Source organism: Manis pentadactyla, chromosome 12 (genome assembly GCF_030020395.1).
Source record: "Manis pentadactyla isolate mManPen7 chromosome 12, mManPen7.hap1, whole genome shotgun sequence".
NCBI lineage: Eukaryota > Metazoa > Chordata > Mammalia > Pholidota > Manidae > Manis > Manis pentadactyla.
The window spans coordinates 72,029,099-72,050,823 of record NC_080030.1 but is presented as its reverse complement, the minus strand read 5'-3'; the positions used below and the strand labels follow the sequence as shown (position 1 = coordinate 72,050,823).

General features: G+C 38.8%; 1 protein-coding gene across 1 annotated transcript in view; it reads left to right on the top strand.

The window, feature by feature from the left end:
- NUS1 (NUS1 dehydrodolichyl diphosphate synthase subunit) overlaps window positions 1-9,900 on the top strand; it is a 42,089-nt gene extending 32,189 nt beyond the window's left edge. The window contains exons 4-5 of the mRNA XM_036925038.2: window positions 4,014-4,113; window positions 7,144-9,900. Of these exons, the coding sequence (XP_036780933.1) occupies window positions 4,014-4,113; window positions 7,144-7,234 (191 nt within the window). The 3' untranslated portion in view covers window positions 7,235-9,900. The remainder of the gene's footprint in view (window positions 1-4,013; window positions 4,114-7,143) is intronic.
- The last annotated feature ends 11,825 nt before the right edge of the window (window positions 9,901-21,725 follow it).

Below are 21,725 nucleotides of genomic sequence, written 5' to 3'. Positions count from 1 at the left end.
TTGTCTGGTTTTGGTATTAGAGTGATGCTGACCTTATAGAATGAGTTTAGAAGTATTCTAGCTTCTACTTTTTGGAATACTTTAAGGATGGGTATTAGCTGTTTTTTAAATGTTTGGTAGAATTCATCTTTGAAGCCATCAGCACCTGGTATTTTTTTCTAGGGTGTTTTTTGATTACCAGTTCAATTTTATTGGTTCTAATTGATCTCTTCAGATTTTCTGTCTTATATTGCTGATTATTCTATTTCAACCACAGTCTAAAGGTAATTTCTTTTTTCCTTTTTCTTCTTCCTCCTCCACATTTTTCGTATTTGATGTCACAATCTGCACTTTTTGTGTATCCTTTGACTGATTTTGGGTATAGTTGATTTTGCTTCTTTTGTTTTAATTTTGTACTTGCTTGGTAATTAATTGGTCTACTACTTTTACTGTGGGTTTATTTTCACTGGTGAAAGCTATTTAGCCTTAGGGTCATTTCCATCTACAGTAGTGCCTTTAACATACCTGTAAGGCTGGCTTAGTGGTGGTGAAATTCCTTCAACTTTTGTTTATCTGGAAATTCTTTAATACCTGCTTCAAATTTAAATAATAATCTTGCCAGGTAGAGGACTCTTGTTTGGTGATTCTTCTGTTTCAGTACATTAAATATGTCATGTCACTCCCTTCTGGTCTGTAGAGTTTCTACTGAGAAGTCTACTGATAGCCTGAAGGGATTTCCTTGATAAGTAATCTTTTTTCTCTCTCTGGCTGCTTTCAGACCTCTCTCCTTATCCTTGATCTTTTGCCATTTTAATTTTTATGTCTTGGAGTTGTTTTCCTGGGGTTCCTTTGTTAGGGAATCTCTGTGCTTCCATGACCTGAGTGTCTGTTTCCTTCCCCACATGGGGAAGTTTTCAATAATTACTTCCTTAAAGAGACTTTCTATCCCTTTGTCTTTCTCTTCTCCTTCTCGTACCCCTGTTATGTGGAAATTGTTTCATTTGGATTGGTCACATGGCTCTTTTATCATTCTTTCATTCCTAGAGATACTTTTTTCTCTCTGTTCTTTGGCTTCTTTGTTTTCCTGTTCTCTAATTTCTATTTCATTTACCATGTCCCCTTCCTGATTGAATCTACTTTTAAATCCTTCCATTGTATATTTAACTTCAGGTATTGTATTTTTCAGCTCTGAGTGACTCCTTTTCAGGTTTTCTGTCTCTTTGTTGAAGTCCTCTCTGAGATCTTGAGTACTTTTCTGTAAATCCTTGAGCATGTTTATGACTTTTATTTTGAAATATTTTTCAAGAAGATTGGTGATCTCTGTTTTATTTAGCCCTCTTTCTGGGGTCCTGTCTTGTAGTTTTGTTTGGATCCTATTCCTCTGCCTGCTCATTATGTTGGGGATTCTGTTTCTTCCTTCGTGTTAGATGTCTCTGCTGTGCTTTTTGGCCTATAGAGTAATAACTTCATGCAAAAGGCGTGCCATGGTGCCCAGAAGCTTGAGATGCTTTACTCTCTAGTGCCTAGTTCTATTTTGCGGGGCCCCAGCTATTGGGGTACCATGGATAAGGCTGCCTTTCTGTCTGGCTTCTGTAGTGGTATAAGCCTGGGCAGGCCATTTGCCTCCACTGCTGCCTTTGTGATCACTCAGGAATCTCTGCTGAGCTCACTGCGGGCAGGGCCACCCTCTGCTGGCCTGCAGCAGTGTGGGGGCTGCTGGGTTAATGGAGTGGGCAGACCAGTGTGTGGCTCTGGCCGGGCTGGACCCACAGCATCGGGTTTGGACACTCTCACGGAGGAAGGAGCTCTTGGGGATAGCTTCTGCAAGCACCTCCCAGGTTGGGCTGAAACAGAGCCAAAGAAGCTGGGTGAGTCTCCGTCTACCTGCCAGGTAGCAAAGTCTGATACTGCTGCAGGGCCAAGTGAGTTGGCTTCTGGCAGCGCACTCAGGGAGGAGCCTGGGGTCTGCGTTGCCAGCAAGAGGAATGGGGTGTCTGGGCCACCTGAGAGTTCCTGATCTGCTGGACTGAGGAAGGGCTGGGGAAATATCCTCCACTTGCCCTTTCTCCTGAGGAGAGTGTTCCGTCCAACCTTCACTCCTCTGATACTCCTCCCACTGTTGGCAAGTCTTTTAAACTGCTGCCTCTGCTTTGGGCCTCAGGACTTATGGAGTGTGTCTGCCCTCTACACTGGCTGGAGTCTCAGCCTCCCAGAGGGTCCCACCTGCCCCTGGTGTCCAGCCCCACTAATTGCCAGAACCCAGTGTAACATGGGCTTGTGCTTCTGGAGCAAATCTCCAGAGGCAGGTGTGCAGTGCTCCTGGGCTCCTACCACCTCCCCACTCCATTCCTCTTCTCCTGCTTGCAGGCTGGGTTTGGGGGAGGGCTTGGGACTTGCTCAGTCTCGGCTTTGCCGCCTCACCCTTCTCTGTGTGGTCCTCTCTTCCTCAGGTGTAGGTGGTTCTGCAGTCTTCAGGTCGTTTTTAGGTCTGTTTGTATTTGCTGTATTTTCTTCTTTATGTGATTTTGGGAGGAGGTTTTCACCTCTCTGGTATTGGAGAGTGCATTCAAAGTTACCACCAGCTCTCAAGTCTTCTTGGCTTTTACTTTTCACTGAGCTTTCTTGCCACCCTGTTCCCCCACCTTCCTCCTTCCCTTGCATGTGTGTAGTTTCCAGTCAGCCATGGATATGTGGAGAGCTTATCTGATCCCTTGTTTCTAGGATCTCCCTGTTAAATTTCTAACCATTATATTGCACACTCTAACTGGGGCAACACCTTGAGGCTAACAAAGATGTAAGTTTTCCTCATTCATTCCCTTTTGAGTTTGTCACTTTGAGCTGGCAGAAACCATAGGTTTTCACCATTATCCCTTCTCTTCTGCTCACAACCTCCAGTCCGAATTGAGTCTATATCTTTTGTCTGCAAGCAGCAAGCCTGCTAGTTTTTGCTAGTAGCCCTGTATTGGTAAAACTATAGTTCTCTCCACTTGATTGGGAGAAGAGGCATGGGGGTTAGGAGCATTCCCAGGCAGATAGGCCAAAGACTATTCTGAGGCTGTAGCTGATGTTTTACTTTTTGTGTCTTTAAAGAGCAACTGTCTGCTTCTGGTCAATATCAGCTTTGCTTATATGCTTATATGTTCTTCTGCTAGTCCATTCACTCTACCAACGTGGACTTTTAAAGAGACTTTGTTACGAAAATAATTCTATTACCCTGGATGGTCCTGTCTAATCCAGTCTTCTTCTTTAACAAATGAAGGAACTAAACCCTGGAGAGGTGGTGTGACATCAAGTTTGTGGCAGAACTGAGGTTATTAAAAACTGTTAGAACCTGGATATCTTGGATTAGAGCATCTTTTCTGATACACCAGTGACTCCTTAAGATTATTTTTACTTTATTTTTTAAGTAGTTGAAATATACTTATCTCCTTTTCTCAAATCAGTGTCATATGGAAACCAATTTGTAAAACAAAAAATGGCCATACCTTTATTGAGGCACGTGTACAGTCTCCTTTTCCCCTCCAGGGGGCTGGGACTAGGAACACTAAAAACATTTGTACTGGATAGCTAAGTGTTGGCCTTTCTGGGTCCTTAGCTACAAATTGAGGGGCTTGGAGGGAGAGAGGAGAGTATATACTTTTTAAGTTCCTTCTCATCTCTGGCGTTATTTGATTCCATGGCTAGAACAAGCATTTGTGCCCCTAACTCAATGTGATTCCCAGGATGCCACAGGAGCACTTGAGTCTTGAAAGATTATGGGGTTTGGGGGCTAACAGTAGGGGTTATGGTGGGAGTTGAGTTACCCCTCCTGATCAGGTAATCTATCCTGTTAAATGGTCTTCCAAAAACCTTCCACATTTGAAAATGAGAAAGATTGAAATATATGTTGAGCAGTGGGATAGGGGAATGGAACCATACAAATAAAGCTTCTGAAGAAAACATACTGAAAGCATAAAAAACCAGTTTGATTTAACAGATTTTGCCTTTGGTCATTTTATGTGTAAGTAATGAACATGTATTTCTTTCTTCCTAAGGTTCAAATGGTTTCCCTGATCCTGATTTAGTATTGAAGTTTGGTCCTGTGGACAGCACATTAGGCTTTCTTCCCTGGCACATCAGATTGACTGAGATAGTGTAAGTAATTAAAAGTGTGCTGACTTTGGTTCAATTCAGTACGTGTTTCTTGAACCCAGGTATGGTGGGAATTCCCCCAGGACGTGATTCTTGATCCTTTCCCTCAGGTATTTCATAGTATCAGTGGTAAGATAAAAACATAAATGACTCAGATACAAGAGAGTGTGGTTGTGTGAATATTTGGTATTGACATTAACTGTCATAGGAGATCAGAAATGAGAGAACTCTCTGTGGACTAGAGTTGCTGATTCTGCAGAAATGATGTGACTTGATCAGGGGTGTGTAAAATGGGTGTAATTTTTGTAATTGGATAAAAGGTAGGATGTGTAGAGGATGGGCAGGGCAAAAAAGAAAAGCTGGGAGGTGGGAAATAAACATCACATTTTAAAGAAATAATGAGGTAACTGACCACACCAGATCAGAGAGTTAGTGTCACGTAGTAGGATAAGGTAGAAACAAATAGTTCTGGGGTGTTGGTGTTGGGAAGGCTTTACATACTAGCTAAACAATGTGTGTAATTGTTCAGACTGCTGAGCCGGTGGATGAGGTGGGAATGGTGATTTGGGAAGATTTGTTTGGCAACTGTATACTAGAGTAGATTGGATCTGGGAAAGAAAGAAGTAAAAAGCAAGTGAAGCGGCCATAGCTGTGATGAGAATGAAGCTATTTGTTTAGAACAGAGTTTGGCAGACTTTTTGTATAAAAGGCCAGATAGCAAATATTTTGGGTCTTAAAGGCAATACAGTGTTCCAACTGCTACTGTCTGTTCCAGCTATGAAACACTGCTAGTGCAGTCAAGCAACCACAGACAGTAGGTAAACAGATATGCATGACCATGTTGTAATAATTATTTACAAAAAATTGGTGGTGGGCTCATGGTATTTGCTAACTTTAAATAAAGGAGAAATTTGGTAGCCTTAACATATATTTAAATTCTGGTCTTAGGAGGAAAATAATACAAATTCTCTCTCTCATATGAAGTATGTGTATAATTGCAGCCCAGTACTTTACTAATTGTGTTAAAAGTTCCAGAAGTTTTTAAGCCTGAGTGACTGGGTGAATTATGGTATCATTAAGAGAAACTGAAAGGGAGCTAGATTTTGAAGGGAAGATGTTGAATTCAAGGAAAAGATGATTTTGAGGCCGTGCTCTTTAGGTGGAAACTTTCAGGGGGCAGACAAAGATGTAGAATTGGTGCCTAAGGTGGACATTTGGGGATTGCCAGTATATAGGAAGTAGAAGTAGTTGGACCCATAAGAATGGAGGACCTCTCTAAAGTATACATAGAAGAGCATAGTCGCATAGTACTCTTAAGGGGTCCTTAAGCAATGCTTCAAACTCTGGGGCATGAGGAAGGGAAAGGTGTCAAAGAGGCAGAAGAAAAACAGCGCATTTGAATCAGAAAGAGCTGGAGGTCATCTGGTCCTACCTAGTTTAATAGGCAAGGAAAATGGGAAAGAGACCATGCTCAAGCTTGTTAACAAAGTAGGATTAGAATCCAAATCTCCATACTCTCAGTTTCCGTACGGTGGGCATTTGTTTCTCTTGTCTTTTCTCCAGGGGTTTTTCAAGTCATTTGAGTGGGCTCCAAGAAAGGTAGCCCTGATCCCTTGTCAGGGTGGTAGTGGTTTGGACGGAAGAGTGTTTTAGAATAAGTAGATCTTGGTTTGATTCTAGGCCATGCAGCTTAATAACATGACTTTGGAAAGCTATTTAAACTTCTCTGTGTTTATAAAATGGGCATTTTAATATAGAGTTGAGGACCTAAATCTGATAATGGACATCAGATACCTAGCACGTAACAGGCTTTCCCCTGGATCTTCGTACATATGTCTGTCATAGCTCTTCATGTTACAGTGTGACCTGCTCTATATTTGTCTACCATCCACCAGACTATAAGCACTGTGATGGCAGGCAAATGTCTAAATCATAATAGGAGAAGGAGAAGGGTGGAGCCCTGGCAGGACAGGCAGGAATAGCAAGAATGCTTGAGGTGCTGAGGGGTAGTGGCGCTAAGTGCTTCTTGAGGAAGGCTAGGAGATGAGCCTGTTGATAAGGGGGATAAAATGAAGGTAATTTAAGAAAGTGGGTAGTTTAAAGAGCACATTTGAAGCTAGCTTTAACAAGAAGAAATGTCATTAAATTTGTCCTTTGGGGCTATCCTGCAGTAGAGTGAATAAGATAAAAAAAGGTTGATAGCAGGAATTATTGAGAAATAAGGAACTTGAGCAAAGTATGTGACTTGTTTCAGAATTTTGGGCAAAGATGGATAAAGATTATGTTGCTTCTGTCTCAGTGAAGCTGGTGGGTGGGGAAGGAAGGATAAACAAACCTAGCTAGAGAGAACCAGAGGGTCAGGCGGGAGTTTGTTCACCCTCGGTTCATTCAATCCTTTGTTTGTGGTGCATGTGGCTTGTCCTCTGACCAGGGGTTTGGCTCTCTTACCATTCGAAGTTTCCAAAGCCTCACAATAGAGCTGTATAGAGATTTTTTTTAATGTTTATTATTGAAAATTATTTTAAATGTTTAAAATACTTAAAGGGGAATCTTCTGGTTTGTTCACTTTGCTTTAAAGTGTTTGTCTTCACACTGGAATTGCCCCCTTGAGCAATTGGAAATGGTGGAGATAAATACTGTTCATTTATTGGTTGCTCACCACATGGCTTCAGTGTACAGTCATGTGGGGTGCTGTGCTGCTGTGCCCCTGTTAGATCTGGCTTTCATAAACCGTTCCTGGAGTATTGGCGTTACTCTGACAGGGAGTTCTTAAAGTGAATTGAAGTGAGATCCTTCATAAATAGATCTTCGGTTTTGCCTTAATCTAGACTTACGCTTTAATAGGTTCTCTAGCTTGCTACAGGTTGCTTTTGTCTCGTGGAAAGGAGAGATTGTTTTTTAACTTGAACTGTTTCATAGTAAGTTTAACAGTCATTGAGTCCTTAACTTTTTGGTCATTATCCTTCTGGTTCTCCCTCCAAATTGCAGTATATGAACTGATCGCTTTTTACTCTTCCTGTGCTTGCTTTTCAGGTCTTTGCCTTCCCATCTAAACATCAGCTATGAGGCCTTTTTCTCTGCCCTACGTCAATATGCAGCCTGTGAGCAGCGTCTGGGAAAGTAGTGATCCCTGGTTGTGTAATTTGATTTCAGCCTTTTGGAGAAAAGGACCCAAGTGACTCTGATGTTTACAAAGCACCTATGAAACCCTGTACACATCTAGTTCATAATTCTCATAATTTATCAACAAACACAAAAAAGTGTCTTACTTGAGAGTAAGCGTGAGTATGTGTGCGTGCGTGTGCTCATATGTGTGTGAATGTGTGAAAATAAACTTATAAGGGAAGTATTGGAGAAGAAAACATGTAGACCTGCAACTTTAAGCAAATAGCAGCAATGTTTTAGAAGCTGAAATAGCAGACTTAAAGGCTTTATGCAGCCTCAACTACTTCCCTGTTTTTGTGGGGAGAAGGTGGGGGTGACTAGAGCTGTTTGTTTTGGGGGGAAGGGAATAATTTTTGTTTAGTCCTTCCTAAGTGACCAAACTTTAATTTTTAAGATAACATATTCTTAAATGGAACCATTCTGAGTTTGAGGGGTCTCCAGAGGCATGGGGTTCTGTGTTGCTCACATGTTAAAAGCCTGCTCACCTTTGGAGCAGAGGGAATACCTATTTTCAGATATCCGTCCATTTTCATCTCTTCATTTTAGTCAAACAGTGTGAGTTGAGCATGTTGCTCTGGTGTCTGTGTTTTGGGTTATGAAGATCATTTGAAAAGAACTCTTACTACATTGAAATGCAGACTTCAAAAATTTAAATACTGTATTAGGTAGCCAAACTGTAAGAAATTTTTAATCTTAAAAGTAAAAGTGGCAAATTTCCTCAAGTAGGAAAGAAAATTTGATTTCCTTCTTTCTTTGGTGGTCAGTGTATACCCAGCATAAATTATTTCCATTAACTATTTTTATTTTAAGCATTTGAGGGAAGTTACCATGGCAACTCTTTTCCTCAAAAATAACCTGTTCCTCTTTGGAATAGCACATTTAGGGCCATGTTAGTACCCAGGATTTTTACTCAGTAAGTCTTGATGGTGACTTTGCATAAAAGATCTTGAAGTACGATTGAGGCTTGTGTAGGTAATAAAGTATTACCAAAGTCTACAAAAGTAATTTAAATTAGTTTTACATGTTCTCTTTCATGACGGAGAACAGCACTGGTTCTGTTATTTTTTAAATAAATAGATGATTTTTTGATAGGTGTTTAATATTCTCTTACTGCTGATCCTTGGACAGGAATCATTCTTTATATTTGATGGACTGTTTTCAGAAAAATCTTATCAACAAGTGTACAATAGTTACCTAAAATTATGCATTTAGAATAGAATAGTTTAAATACTCAGTGTCAGAAGTCTGAAGAATAGCAAAGAAGATTGGATTTGGAAAGCAGAATCTGAAATTACTTGTCATATTCTGAAACTATGAAGGATAAATGTTTTGACTTTTATAAAATCTCGTTTATGATTTTAAAAATACACTTAAAATAAAATGATTAAACTAAACTTTGGTCCAGTGACATTACTTTGCACTTCGTAGTCCTTGGTACATTATAATACTCCTTTTAAGTCTTAATTTATTGCTTAAAGTTTTGTGTGAAGCTGTAGTGTATCTCTAAACTTTACCAGAGAATTTATGAGTTCTGTTCCCATGTACTGTTGAGATCCATGATCTGTTAAGGCTTTTTTGCCTTAGTTTAAGACTGAATTTATTCCTTTTATAAACATGGTATGTGTCTTTTATAAACATTCTAGAATATGTATGGTTTTAATGAATTTAATGGGCCCAATTAAATTGAAGAGATTTAATATTTATTAAACTGAGGTTAGACAAATAAATCACCCACTATGATATAGCCAAAGTTGCTCAAAGTTTAATAGTTGAGTCTTTGTACTTTTATTTTCTCTATTTCATAGCAATATAGTGTTACACATCAAAGTAAATCTGTAACCTGTGACCTGAGTCTGCAATAGTCCTGGGAAGAGAAGGTTAAAATGAGTTGTTAGGGATTCTGAATTCAGATATAGGAATTCCAGATCCTTCTTTTCATGAGTTCAACTGCTAGTGTGGTCCCTACAACTTGAATGGCATTTGTCATTCTCTAAGTCTTGCTTAAATCATCATAAGTTATGCATCATCAGGGTTCCCTTTGCATTACCATGAAAAACATTATTTTAAACAAAAGTGTTTTTTTTATCTTTACTGTATTGAAAGATACAATCTTTAAATTGCTTCTTCATGACATTCCCCACAATGAAAAGATTATCAAACCTACTTTATGAATGGCAGCTTGGAGTATAGCAAGAAGTTGGAGGGTTTGAATTCTTTTCCCAGTTCTGGTTGTGTTTTGTGTCTTAAAACTGATTACTGTCACAAAGTTTAAAAGCTGCTTTTGATGTGAATAGTAAAATTCTGGTGTATTGTGAATAAGGCTTAAGAAAGCCCAACTCTGAGAGGAACGTGTGATGTTAATGAACAGTGCCAAATACACTGTGTATCTACAATTCAGTCTTTGAATGTATGTTACTTGATTAGCTCCCTCCTCCTGTGAGATGGTACCATGCATAGAGTCCAATCCCTGTGATGTTTTGTATGGCTGTGGACTTTGGCAACATGTAAATAACATATAAAGCAAGTTTTTATGATTAAGGAATCAAATTTATTGAAATTTATTATTGAAAGTGAAACTTTACATGTATGAACAAAAACAATAAAAGAATATACTCTTTTCATGGACTATAGTATTATGTGAATGCTACATTTATTCTAAACATTTAGGGCCTGCAGAAATGTAATGAGAAACTCATGACTAGATAGCAAAACTATTTTTTTAGATGGTATGGTTCTTGATTAAAATATATTCCCATTATTTACCAGGTTAAATATTTAGAATCTTAATAATGTTACTTGCTTTTTGCTAGCTAATAGGTTAAAAGTCAGCTTCACCATTGTTAGAATTGTCAAAATTCCACAGTAATTAAAATATGAATTGATTTTTATTGACTATGGAATGCCAAATTAAAAATGTATATTTATATTCTTTTAAAAAGCAAATTGACAGTTCTTGTCAAACCAGGAAATAGAAGGGTAAGAACTGTGGTTTATGTTACATAGAATATTCACTTTCTAACTTGAGTATCTAATTATAAGATATTTGACCTTTTTCGCATAATTTTCATCCAAAATCAAGTTTTTTGGCGATCACATTTTAATTTTGATTAATAGGAAATACCTTTAACAAAAATTAGTATAGGAAATGTTTAGTATAGTTTATGTAAAACCCAGGAAACGAGATTGCCAGCAGTTCTCCAAGAATCCTAGTTGATAGGCCTTAAATGTCTTAAAATCGGTGAAGGAGAGTACAAAAAGAATGCATAAGATTTTTTAAAAAGACATTCATTGTAGAAAAGGGCATCAGAGAAGGAAAAATAAAGGAAAATAACTTCCAATATCATCACTCATTGGTTACCTTTTTGGTGACAATCCTACAATTTTTTGTACTTACATTTGAAAAAATCCTGTAACAGCTTTAATAAACTTTTTTAAAACTACAAACTATACATTGAGAGTCTTGTGTTCTATTTTGTCTTTGTTGGTGTCGATATGAATAAATACATCACATGAAAATAAAATGCAAACAATCATAGTCCACATTCAGTTAACTTTAATGAATATTTAACCTTGGTCCAAGTTCTTCAAGTAATTTTATTCTCCTCTTTCTTCCCTCCATCTGTCTTGTAGAGATTCAGGAACTAAATTTCAGCATCTGGACTCATATCCCAATCATTGCAAAAAATTAAAGTCATATGTACTCCTAGATCAAACTGTTTGCATTATTGGCTGTTGACTATGTTTATACTCCCTGTCATTAGTACTGATAATATAAATTGTTTTTATGAGGACAAGAAGAAATTTTGTTTAGCTGAGAGAAAGAAAGTGAGCAAAATGAAAAGAGAATGTAGGTAAGTGCTAACAGCATAATAATACTTGCAGAGAGCATCTGGTATTTCCATTTTGATGAAGATTGATTTCAATTGCTCTATCTTCTATGAATTTGGTTCTTTGAATCCTTCCTTTATTTTGATAAACGGGCATGTTGCATTGTTAATCTCTGTATCAGATGTACCTAACAACCTGCCTTGAATTTCTTATTTATACAAAATTTAATGAGGAAGTAAATAGATAATGGTAAAAGTAACGAACTATTTTTTCCAGGGAGGAAATGATATTTTAATTAGATTTCAGATAATTAAAATGAAAATGGGACATCAAGAAAAATGTAGAACTTAACGAGAGATGTTTAACAGCATTTGTCTAGTGCAGTGGTTCTCAGCTGGAGTGGTCATGCCCCCCAGTGGACGTTTGACAATGTCTGGAAACATTTTTGTCAACGGGGGTACAGGGAGGATACTACTGGTATTTGGTGGGAATTGGCCAAGGGTGTGCTAACTGTACTACAAGGCACACAACAAATTCCCAAAAAGAACTATACAGCCTCAGAGATCAGTAGTGCTGAGGCTCAGAATCTTTGGTCTACTGTGATTTCTTTGACCTCGAGGGGGTGGTAAATGCTGCCTAATACATACTAGAGTATAATTTTAAAAACAAGCCAAGTTTTTTTAGATTTGAATCAATAGATCATAGTTTAAAAATGAAATAAACATTCACATATTATGTATGCACGTTTTAACTGTATGAAATGATAGTTTAACTTTTTCCCACTCATGACTTCTCGTCACTGTTTTCACATTTTTCTTTGACATGTTGAGATAACAGTTTTCCAAATCCTGTCAGCTTATTGTCTAAGTTTATTTGTAAGAAACTAATGTTTCTTGAAAGATAGTAATGTTTTACTGAGGTATAATGTTTTAAGAAATAACATGCTTCAAATTACCCATGCTATAAACGTCAAGTTAGCAATTTCTTAAATTCATCCTGTAGGTAATTGACTTCCACATAACCACTTATGCTGTTTTTAAAAGTAATCTCTAAAATGCTTGTTGTAACAATGCTGTGCTTGTTTTTGAGATCCTACCTCCAAGAATACTGACAAAATCATTATTTCTTTGCCTTTTAAAATAATCCATCTGGTGGTGGTTTTTAGTCTTCTGAAAATAACATTGATTAAAGTGGCTTCAACCTAATGTGATTTTCCCAAATATTACTGCAATTCAAATAAGTAAGTAGAGTTGCTCCACATTAAAGAGATTCTGCTTGGCCTGGAGGAAGATGACTTCGTTTTGAGAGCTAATTATAAACCTGCTATAATGCTCAGGTGTATATGGGGTATATATGTGTATAAAAATAGACCTGACAAGTGTCATTGACTTTGGAGTGTGAGGTGCACCACCAGATAAAAATCTCTCATTCAAGAGATTAACAGGAATGCACAAGAAATCTCCAGGCAAATTATTTTATTAAGTACTAATTTATGAGTTACTTGGAAGCTGAAGCTGATCTGCACATAAATATGCAGAATATCAAATTGCTTGCAAAACCAGGCCCTATCAGGTACTCTGGGATTCTCAGCTTATTAAATGGAATATAAGGCCAGTCACAATGCTCTTAGCATATCAATTGATGGTGCTTTTAAGTAAAGAAAACTGCTGTGACTTCCCCACTGCCTGTCTGTGGGCCCAGGAGAAAGGAAGTGAAACGAACAAAATGAGCGTGTGTGCTTTGGAATAGGAATTTCGTCAATATAGAAGAATGGGAATCAAAACAGTAACTACTGGGCTACTAAACTGGTGATTATGGCCAAGAATTCCCCTCTATTTTATTTTATTTTATTTTTTTATTTTGTTATCATTAACTACAATTACATGAAGAACATTATGTTTACTAGGCTCCCCCCATCACCAAGTCCCCCCGACACACCCCATTACAAACCAGCGTAGTAAGATGCTGTAGAATCACTACTTGTCTTCACTGTGTTGCACAGCACCCCCATGCTCCCCCTACATGCTAATTATACATGCTAATCATAATAACCACTTTTTTCCCCCACCCTTATCCCTCCCTTCCCACCCATTCTCCCCTGTCCCTTTCCCTTTGGTAACTGTTAATCCATTCTTGGGTTCTGTGATTCTGCTGCTGTTTTGTTCCTTCAGTTTTTCTTTACTCTTATACTCCACATATGAGTGAAATCATTTGGTATTTGTCTTTCTCCGCCTGGCTTTCACTGAGCATAATACCCTCTAGCTCCATCCATGTTGTTGCAAATGGTAGGATTTGATTTCTTCTTCTGGCAAATAGTATTCTATCGTGTATATGTACCACACTTTCTTTACCCATTTATCTACTGATGGACATTTAGGTTGCTTCCATTTCTTGGCTATTGTAAATAGTGCTGCGATAAACATAGGGGTGCATCTGTCTTTTTCAAACTGGGCTGCTGCATTCTTAGGGTAAATTCCTAGGAGTGGAATTCCTGGTTCAAATGGTATGTCTATTTTGAGCTTTTTGAGGAACCTCCATACTGCTTTCCACAATGGTTGAACTAATTTACATTCCCACCAGCAGTGTAGGAGGGTTCCCCTTTCTCCCCAACCTCCCCAACGTGTTGTTGTTTGTCTTTTGGATGGCAGCCATCCTTACTGGTGTGAGGTGATATCTCATTGTGGTTTTAATTTGCATTTCTCTGATGACTAGTGATGTGGAGCATCTTTTCATGTGTCTGTTGGCCATCTGAATTTCTAGTTTGGAGAAGTGACTGTTCAGCTCCTCTGCCCTTTTTTAATTGGATTATTTGCTTTTTCTTTGTTGAGGTGCATGAGCTCTTTATATATTTTGGATGTCAACCCTTTATCGGATCTGTCATTTATGAATATATTTTCCCATACTGTAGGGTACCTTTTTCTGTTGATGGTGTCCTTTGCTGTACAGAAGCTTTTCAGCTTGATATAGTCCCACTTGTTCATTTTTGCTTTTGTTTCCCTTTCCCGGGGAGATATGTTCATGAAGAAGTCGCTCATGGTTATGTCCAAGAGATTTTTGCCTATGTTTTTTTCTAAGAGTTTTATGGTTTCATGACTTACATTCAGGTCTTTGATCCATTTTGAATTTACTTTTGTGAATGGGGTTAGACAATGATCCAGTTTCATTCCCTTACATGTAGCTGTCCAGTTTTGCCAACACCAGCTGTTGAAGAGACTGTCATTTCCCCATTGTATGTCCATGGCTCCTTTATCGAATATTAATTGACCATATATGTTTGGGTTAATGTCTGGAGTTTCTATTCTGTTCCACTGGTCTGTGGGTCTGTTCTTGTGCCAGTACCAAATTGTCTTGGTTACCATGGCTTCGTAGTAGAGCTTGAAGTTGGGGACTGAGATTCCCCCCACTTTATTCTTCCTTCTCAGGATTGCTTTGGCTATTTGGGGTCTTTGGTGTTTCCATATGAATTTTTGAACTATTTGTTCCAGGTCGTTGAAGAATGTTGTTGGTAATTTGATAGGGATTGCACCAAATCTGTATTTTGCTTTGGGCAGGATGGCCATTTTGACAATATTAATTCTTCCTAGCCAGGAGCATGGGATGAGTTTCCATTTGTTAGTGTCCTCTTTAATTTCTCTTAAGAGTGTCTTGTAGTTTTCAGTGTACAGGTCTTTCACTTCTTTGGTTAGGTTTATTCCTAGGTATTTTATTCTTTTTGATGAAATTGTAAATGGAATTGTTTTCCTGATTTCTCTTTCTATTAGTTCATTGTTTGTGTATAGGAAAGCCACAGATTTCTGTGTGTTAATTTTGTATCCTGCAACTTTGCTGAATTCCGTTATCAGTTCTAGTAGTTTTGGAGTGGAGTCTTTAGGGTTTTTTTATGTACAGTATCATGTCATCTGCAAATAGTGACAGTTTAACAACTTCTTTACCAATCTGGATTCCTTCTATTTCTTTGTTTTGTCTAATTGCTGTGGCTAGGACTTCCAGTACTATGTTGAATAACAGTGGGGAGTGTGGGCATCCCTGCCTTGTTCCCGATCGCAGAGGAAAAGCTTTCAGCTTCTCGCTGTTCAGTATGATGTTGACTGAGGGTTTATCATAGATGGCCTTTATTATGTTGAGGTACTTGCCCTCTATACCCATTTTGTTGAGAGTTTTTATCATGAATGGATATTGAATTTTGTCGAATGCTTTTTCAACATCTATGGAGATGATCATGTGGTTTTTGTCTTTTTGTTTATGTGGTGGATGATGTTGATGGATTTTCGAATGTTGTACCATTCTTGCATCCCTGGGATGAATCCCACTTGGTCATGGTGTATGATCCTTTTGATATATTTTTGAATTCGGTTTGCTAATATTTTGTTGAGTATTTTTGCATCTACGTTCATCAGGGATATTGGTGTGTAATTTTCTTTTTTGGAGGGGTCTTTGCCTGGTTTTGGTATTAGGGTGATGTTAGCTTCATAGAATGAGTTTGGGAGTGATCCCTCCTCTTCTATTTTTTGGAAAACTTTAAGGAGAATGGGCATTATGTCTTCTCTGTATGTCTGATGAAATTCCTAGGTAAATCCATCTGGCCCGGGGGTTTTGGGTAGTTTTTTGATTACCGTTTCAATTTCTTTGCTGGTAATTGGTTTGTTTAACTTTTGTGTTTCTTCCTTGGTCAGTCTTGGAAGGTTGTATTTTCCTAGGAAGTTGTCTATTTCTCCTAGGTCTCCCAGCTGGTTAGCATATAGGTTTTCATAGTATTCTCTAATAATTCTTTGTATTTCTGTGGGGTCCATCGTGATTTTTTCCTTTCTCGTTTCTTATTCTGTTGATGTGTGTTGATTCTCTTTTTCTCTTAATAAGTCTGGCTTATGTATTTTGTTTATTTTCTCAAAGAACCAGCTCTTGGTTTCATTGATTTTTTTCTATTATTTTATTCTCAATTTTATTTATTTCTTCTCTGATCTTTATTATGTCCCTCCTTCTGCTGATTTTAGACCTCTTGTTCTTCTTTTCCCAATCTTGATAATTGTGATGTTAGACTATTCATTTGGGATTGTTCTTCCTTCTTTAAATATGCCTGGATTGCTATATACTTTCCTCTTAAGACTGCTTTTGCTGTATCCCACAGTTGTTGGGGCTTTGTGTTGTTTTCGCTCGTTTCCATATATTGCTGGATCTCCATCTTAATTTGGTCATTGATCCATTGATTATTTAGGAGCATGTTGTTAAACCTCCATGTGTTTTTGAGCCTTTTTGCTTTCTTTGTACAATTTATTTCTTGTTTTATACCTTTGCGGTCTGAAAAGTTGGTTGGTAGGATTTCAATCTTTTGGAATTTACTGAGGCTCTTTTTGTGGCCTAGTATGTGGTCTATTCTGGAGAATGTTCCATGTGCACTTGAGAAGAATGTGTATCCTGTTGCTTTTGGATGTAGAGTTCTATAGATGTCTATTAGGTCCATCTGTTCTAGTGTGTTGTTCAGTGCCTGTGTCCTTACTTATTTTCTGCCTGGTGGATCTGTCCTTTGGAGTGAGTGGTGTGTTGAAGTCTCCTTAAATGAATGCATTGCATTCTATTTCCTTTAATTCTGTTAGTATTTGTTTCACATATGCTGGTGCTCCTGTTTTGGGTACATACATATTTATAATGATTATATCCTCTTGGACTGAGCCCTTTATCATTATGTAATGTCCTTCTCTATCTCTTGTTACTTTCTTTGATTTCAAGTCTATTTTGTTTGATACAAGTACTACAGCACCTGCTTTTTTCTTCCTGTTGTTTGCATGGAGTATCTTTTTCCATCCCTTGACTTTTGGTCTGTTCATGTCTTTGGGTTTGAGGTGTGTCTCTTGTAAGCAGCATATAGATGGGTCTTGCTTTTTTATCCTTTCTATTACTCTGTGTCTTTTGATTGGTGCATTCAGTCCATTTACATTTAGGGTGATTATTGAAAGATATGTACTTATTGCCATTGCAGGCTTTAGATTCGTGGTTACCAAATGTTCAAGGTTAGCTCCTTTTGTATCTTACTGACTAACTTAACTTGCTTATTGAGCAATTGTAGACACTGTCTGGTAATTATTTTCTTCTCTCCCTTCTTATTCCTCCTGCTCCATTCTTATATGTTGGGTGTTTTATTCTGTGCTCTTTTGTGTTTCCTTGAACTGCTTTTGTGGGTAGTTGATTTTATTTTTTGCCTTTAGTTAGTATTTGGTTGGTCTGCTTTCTTTGCTGTGATTTTATTTTCTCTGGTGACATCTGTTTAGCCTTAGGAGTGCTCCCATCTAGAGCAGTCCCTCTAAAATACTCTGTAGAGGTGGTTTGTGGGAGGCAAATTCCCTCAATTTTTGCTTGTCTGGGAATTGTTTAATCCCTCCTTCATATTTAAATGATAATCGTGCTGGATACAGTAATCTTGGTTCGAGGCCCTTCTGTTTCATTGCATTAAATATATCATGCCATTCTCTTCTGGCCTGTAAAGCTTTTATTGACAAGTCTGATGATAGCCTGATGGGTTTTCCTTTGTAGGTGACCTTTTTCCCCTCTCTAGCTGCCTTTTAAACTCTGTCCTTGTCCTTGATCTTTGCCATTTTAATTATTATGTGTCTTGGTGTTGTACTGCTTGAGTCCCTTCTCTTGGGAGTTCTTTGTACTTCAGTGGTCTGAAAGATTATTTCCTCCCCCAGTTTGGGGAAGTTTTCAGCCATTATTTCTTAAAAGACACTTTCTATCCCTTTTTCTCTCTCCTGGTACCCCTATAATGCAAATATTGTTCTGCTTGGATTGGTCACACAGTTCTCTTAATATTGATTCATTCCTAGAGATCCTTTTATCTCTGTGTCAGCTTCTATGCGTTCCTGTTCTCTGGTTTGTATTCCATCAATGGCCTCTTGCATCTCATCCATTCTACCTATAAATCCTTCCAGAGGTTGTTTCATTTCTGTAATCTCCCTCCGGACATCATCCCTTAGCTCTTGCATATTTCTCTGCAGCTCCGTCAGCATGGTTATGACCTTTATTTTGAATTATTTTTCAGTTAGATTGGTTAGGTGTATCTCCACAGATTCCTTCTCAGGGGTGGATATCTGGGTTAGTCTGGTCTGTATCAAATTCTTCTGCCTTTTCATGGCGATAGAGGTAGTTGCGGGAAGCTGGTGTGTGTGTCGGCTGGAAGAACGTCCCTTCTTGCTGGTTTTTGGCCTTTTTCTCCTGGGAGTACAGCGACCCCTAGTGGCTTGTGCTGGGCAGCTGCGTGCAGACGGGGTTTCTGATTCTTGCCCAGCCACTGTGAATCTCTGCTCTGCTGCTATGGGCGTGGCCAGCCTCAGGCTGCTGCTCCACTATGGTGGCGCGGCGTCAGAGGGGAAACAGGTGGGAGGCTGTTTATCTCCATGAGGGACCTCCGTGCTATGCTGCCACCCAGGGAGTTAGGGCACCTGGAGTTCCCCAGGATTCCTAGCTGCTGGGCTAAGTGTCCCGGGATGTTTCTGTCCAGCTGTGGGGTCCTTGTCCCTTTAAGACTTTCAAAAAGCACTCGCTTTTCTTTGTCCCAGGGCGCCGGCTGCGGGGACCCACTCACAGGTCTCACTGTCCTGTTTCCCTAGTATCCAGCACCCCATGCCCTGTGTGTCTGCGCTCTGGTGCGAATGGCTAGGGCTGGCTATTTAGCAGTCCTGGGCTCCCTCTCCCTCCCCGCTCCGACTCCTCTCCTCCTGCCAGGAGCTGGGGTGGGGGGCACTCGGGTCCCACCGGGCCGTGGCTTGTATCTTACCCCCTTTGCGAGGCACTGGGTTCTCCAGGTGTAGATGTAGCCTGGCTGTTGTCCTGTATCTTCTGGTCTCTCTTTTAGGGATAGTTGTATTTGTTGAATTTTCAAAAATATATATGGTTTTGGGAGGAGATTTCCGCTGCTCTACTCACGCTGCCATCTTGGCTCCAATTCCCCCTCTATTTTTTATCTAATGTGTCCAAAAAATGAATCTAAAGACTTGGTACTTAAACCTGCCACAAGGCTTTTTCCAATGCAGGTGTCAGCATCATTCTTTTTTCCTCAAAATCTGTTTTTTGTCCTGCATGAAAAAAAATGTTTCTTCTTATCACAGCTAATCCTCACACCGCACCTCTGCTATCATCTCTTCCTCTCTCCAGGACTTTTATTTTTTCCTTTCCCAGTTTCAGTCTTCTGAAACCTTCTAAATTCTTCCCTTCTGGTACAAATGCACTTGGGTTTTGAACACTTCCAGTCCCTCAGGTTATGGCCTCTCCTCTCTCCTTCACTATTAATCCCCTTGAAGCCTTTTCCTGATTCTCTTTAAATTCATGATTACCTTACTCTGCTCCCATTTCACTCATCACCTAACACACTCAGAGAACTAAAGTTTATTTTTCATAGCCCACCTCCCCCTAGAATGTAAGCTCAGTCAGGGCACAAATTTTTGTTCGTTTTATTTACATGTCAAGTGCTCAATATATAGTTGTTTAATTACTATCTACTAGCTCTATTTTTTAAATCTAACTTTTGCCAATCTGCTGTTAAGCAATCAATGTGAAAAGTTAACTAATGTCAGATCTTGTAGCTTATCATAGTACTTTATACTTCTGTTTACTCTTTTTTTAATATTCCTCTTTGTTTCTGAGGTTCTATACTTTCTTGCTTCATTGAAGTTTATGACTGACTTCCCTAAAAAATGAATCCTAGGAAGACCTCAAGTATTTCTTCTCCAACCCATCTTATTTCAGGTACTATGCCGGATACTTGAGATGTGGGGATGAATGACAAAAGGCCCTGCCTTGAAAAGTACTGAGATTAGGGGGAACTTGATTAGGGGGAACACTTTTTCCTCAAAAACAGGTCGATATGCTGACGTGGGAGACAGGCACCTAAACAGAGCATTACACTGCAGTGTGGCAAGTGCTGTCCTCGTGGCTCCATCGTGTTGGGTTGCAGAGGACACTCAATCCGGTGTGGTGGTTAGAAAGACAGTAAAGGGGTCCATGAAGTGGTATCTGAGCTGTCTAAGAATTGCTTATCGACAGCAAAGGCAGTGGGGGCAGGTATCTCAGGAAGAATAGAAAGGAACAAGAAGGAGAAGAGAGACTCCGGCAAGAGTGCCAAGCTCAGAAGCTCACACCTCACCCTGTAGGTAATGGGTAAGGCAGTGAAATGGTCAGAATTGTACCTTGGATCATTCTGGCAGCTGTGGGAAGCAGAGATTTGAGAGGAACTATACAGTGAGATAAAGCAAATTCAGTGCAAGGAAACTAGCCTTTAAAGCTCTCATCTCTACATGTGTTCTTTCAACAATCTCACCCATTCTCATGGCTTCCACTACCCCTTTAAATAAATGATTCCATCTATATTTTTCCCCTACAATCTATTGACTTCCAGATGTCTAATTCTACCACATGCTGAACATCTTCATGTGGAGGTTTCTGGACACCTTATGTCTGACCCAAACTAACTTTACCATCTTACCTCAAAATAGACTTTCTGACATTTCTCTGTCTGCTATTTCATCTTAGATTCACCCAGTCATCCTGTCTTTAAAAACCTGAGTCACATTTATAATAAATACTTCTTTGCCCCAAAATTCATTTAGTTGCCCAATTTTGATTCTTCATTCCCCAAACTGGCTCTTTCTGGTCTCCATGCTCAAGACTTCTGTTAAAACATTATTATATTTTCTTTCTGTACCTTTACAGTTATCTTCCAACAATTATCCAGCCTTACGTCTCCCTTCCTATATGTTCTACAAACTACCAGGAGAGTTTCCTAAATCACCGTTTTGGTCTCTTTGTTCCCTAACTCAAGGCTTATATTTCCTATTTCCTACTCAGTAAGTTCAACTTCTACACTGCCATTTGATATTCCTCTGTATGACCCCAGGCATTGTGTTTAGCCATATTTCTCCTTACTTTCTTTAGAAACACCCAGTTGTACCATAAGGTACCACTCTCTATTACTTGCCTTATGATTTCCTTGTATTTGCTCAAATTGTTGCTTTTAACTGGCTTGCCCCCCTTCCATTTCTGCCTGTAACAACATCTTTCATCTTTCAAAACCCATCTCACCAGTGACTTCTTCCTGATGTCATTCCCATTTCTTCAAAGTAGATAAAAACTTGTCCTGATCTGGCCACCTCCTCATACAGCATTTTCCCCTTTTTTTATTGAACTTACAATGGTATAATAATTTATATATTCTTTTTGGCCTGTACAAATTTAAGGTTCATAAGAGCAGGAATATTATCTATCTTGCTTAATGTATATGCCATACCTGGCACATACTAGATTCTTAATAAATATTTTTTAAATGAATTATAAGTATTTCTTTGAGAAAAGATTAAATGTTATCTTTCCATCTTATGCAGTATGTAACATGGTGCTTGGCATACAGTAAGAGATCAATAAGCTATTTAAATGGATACCTTTGGGATCTCCTATTTGTATACTACCATATTAACCTTTCTAAACTCTTCTTTTCATATCACTTCCCTACCCAAAGTCCATTCTTTAATCAGCAGTATAAAGCAAACTCCTAATCCAGACATTCAGGATCCTGTATTACCTAAATCCAAGTTAAAAAGTTAGTCTAGTCATTGATGACACCATCAGTGTCTCTTAGT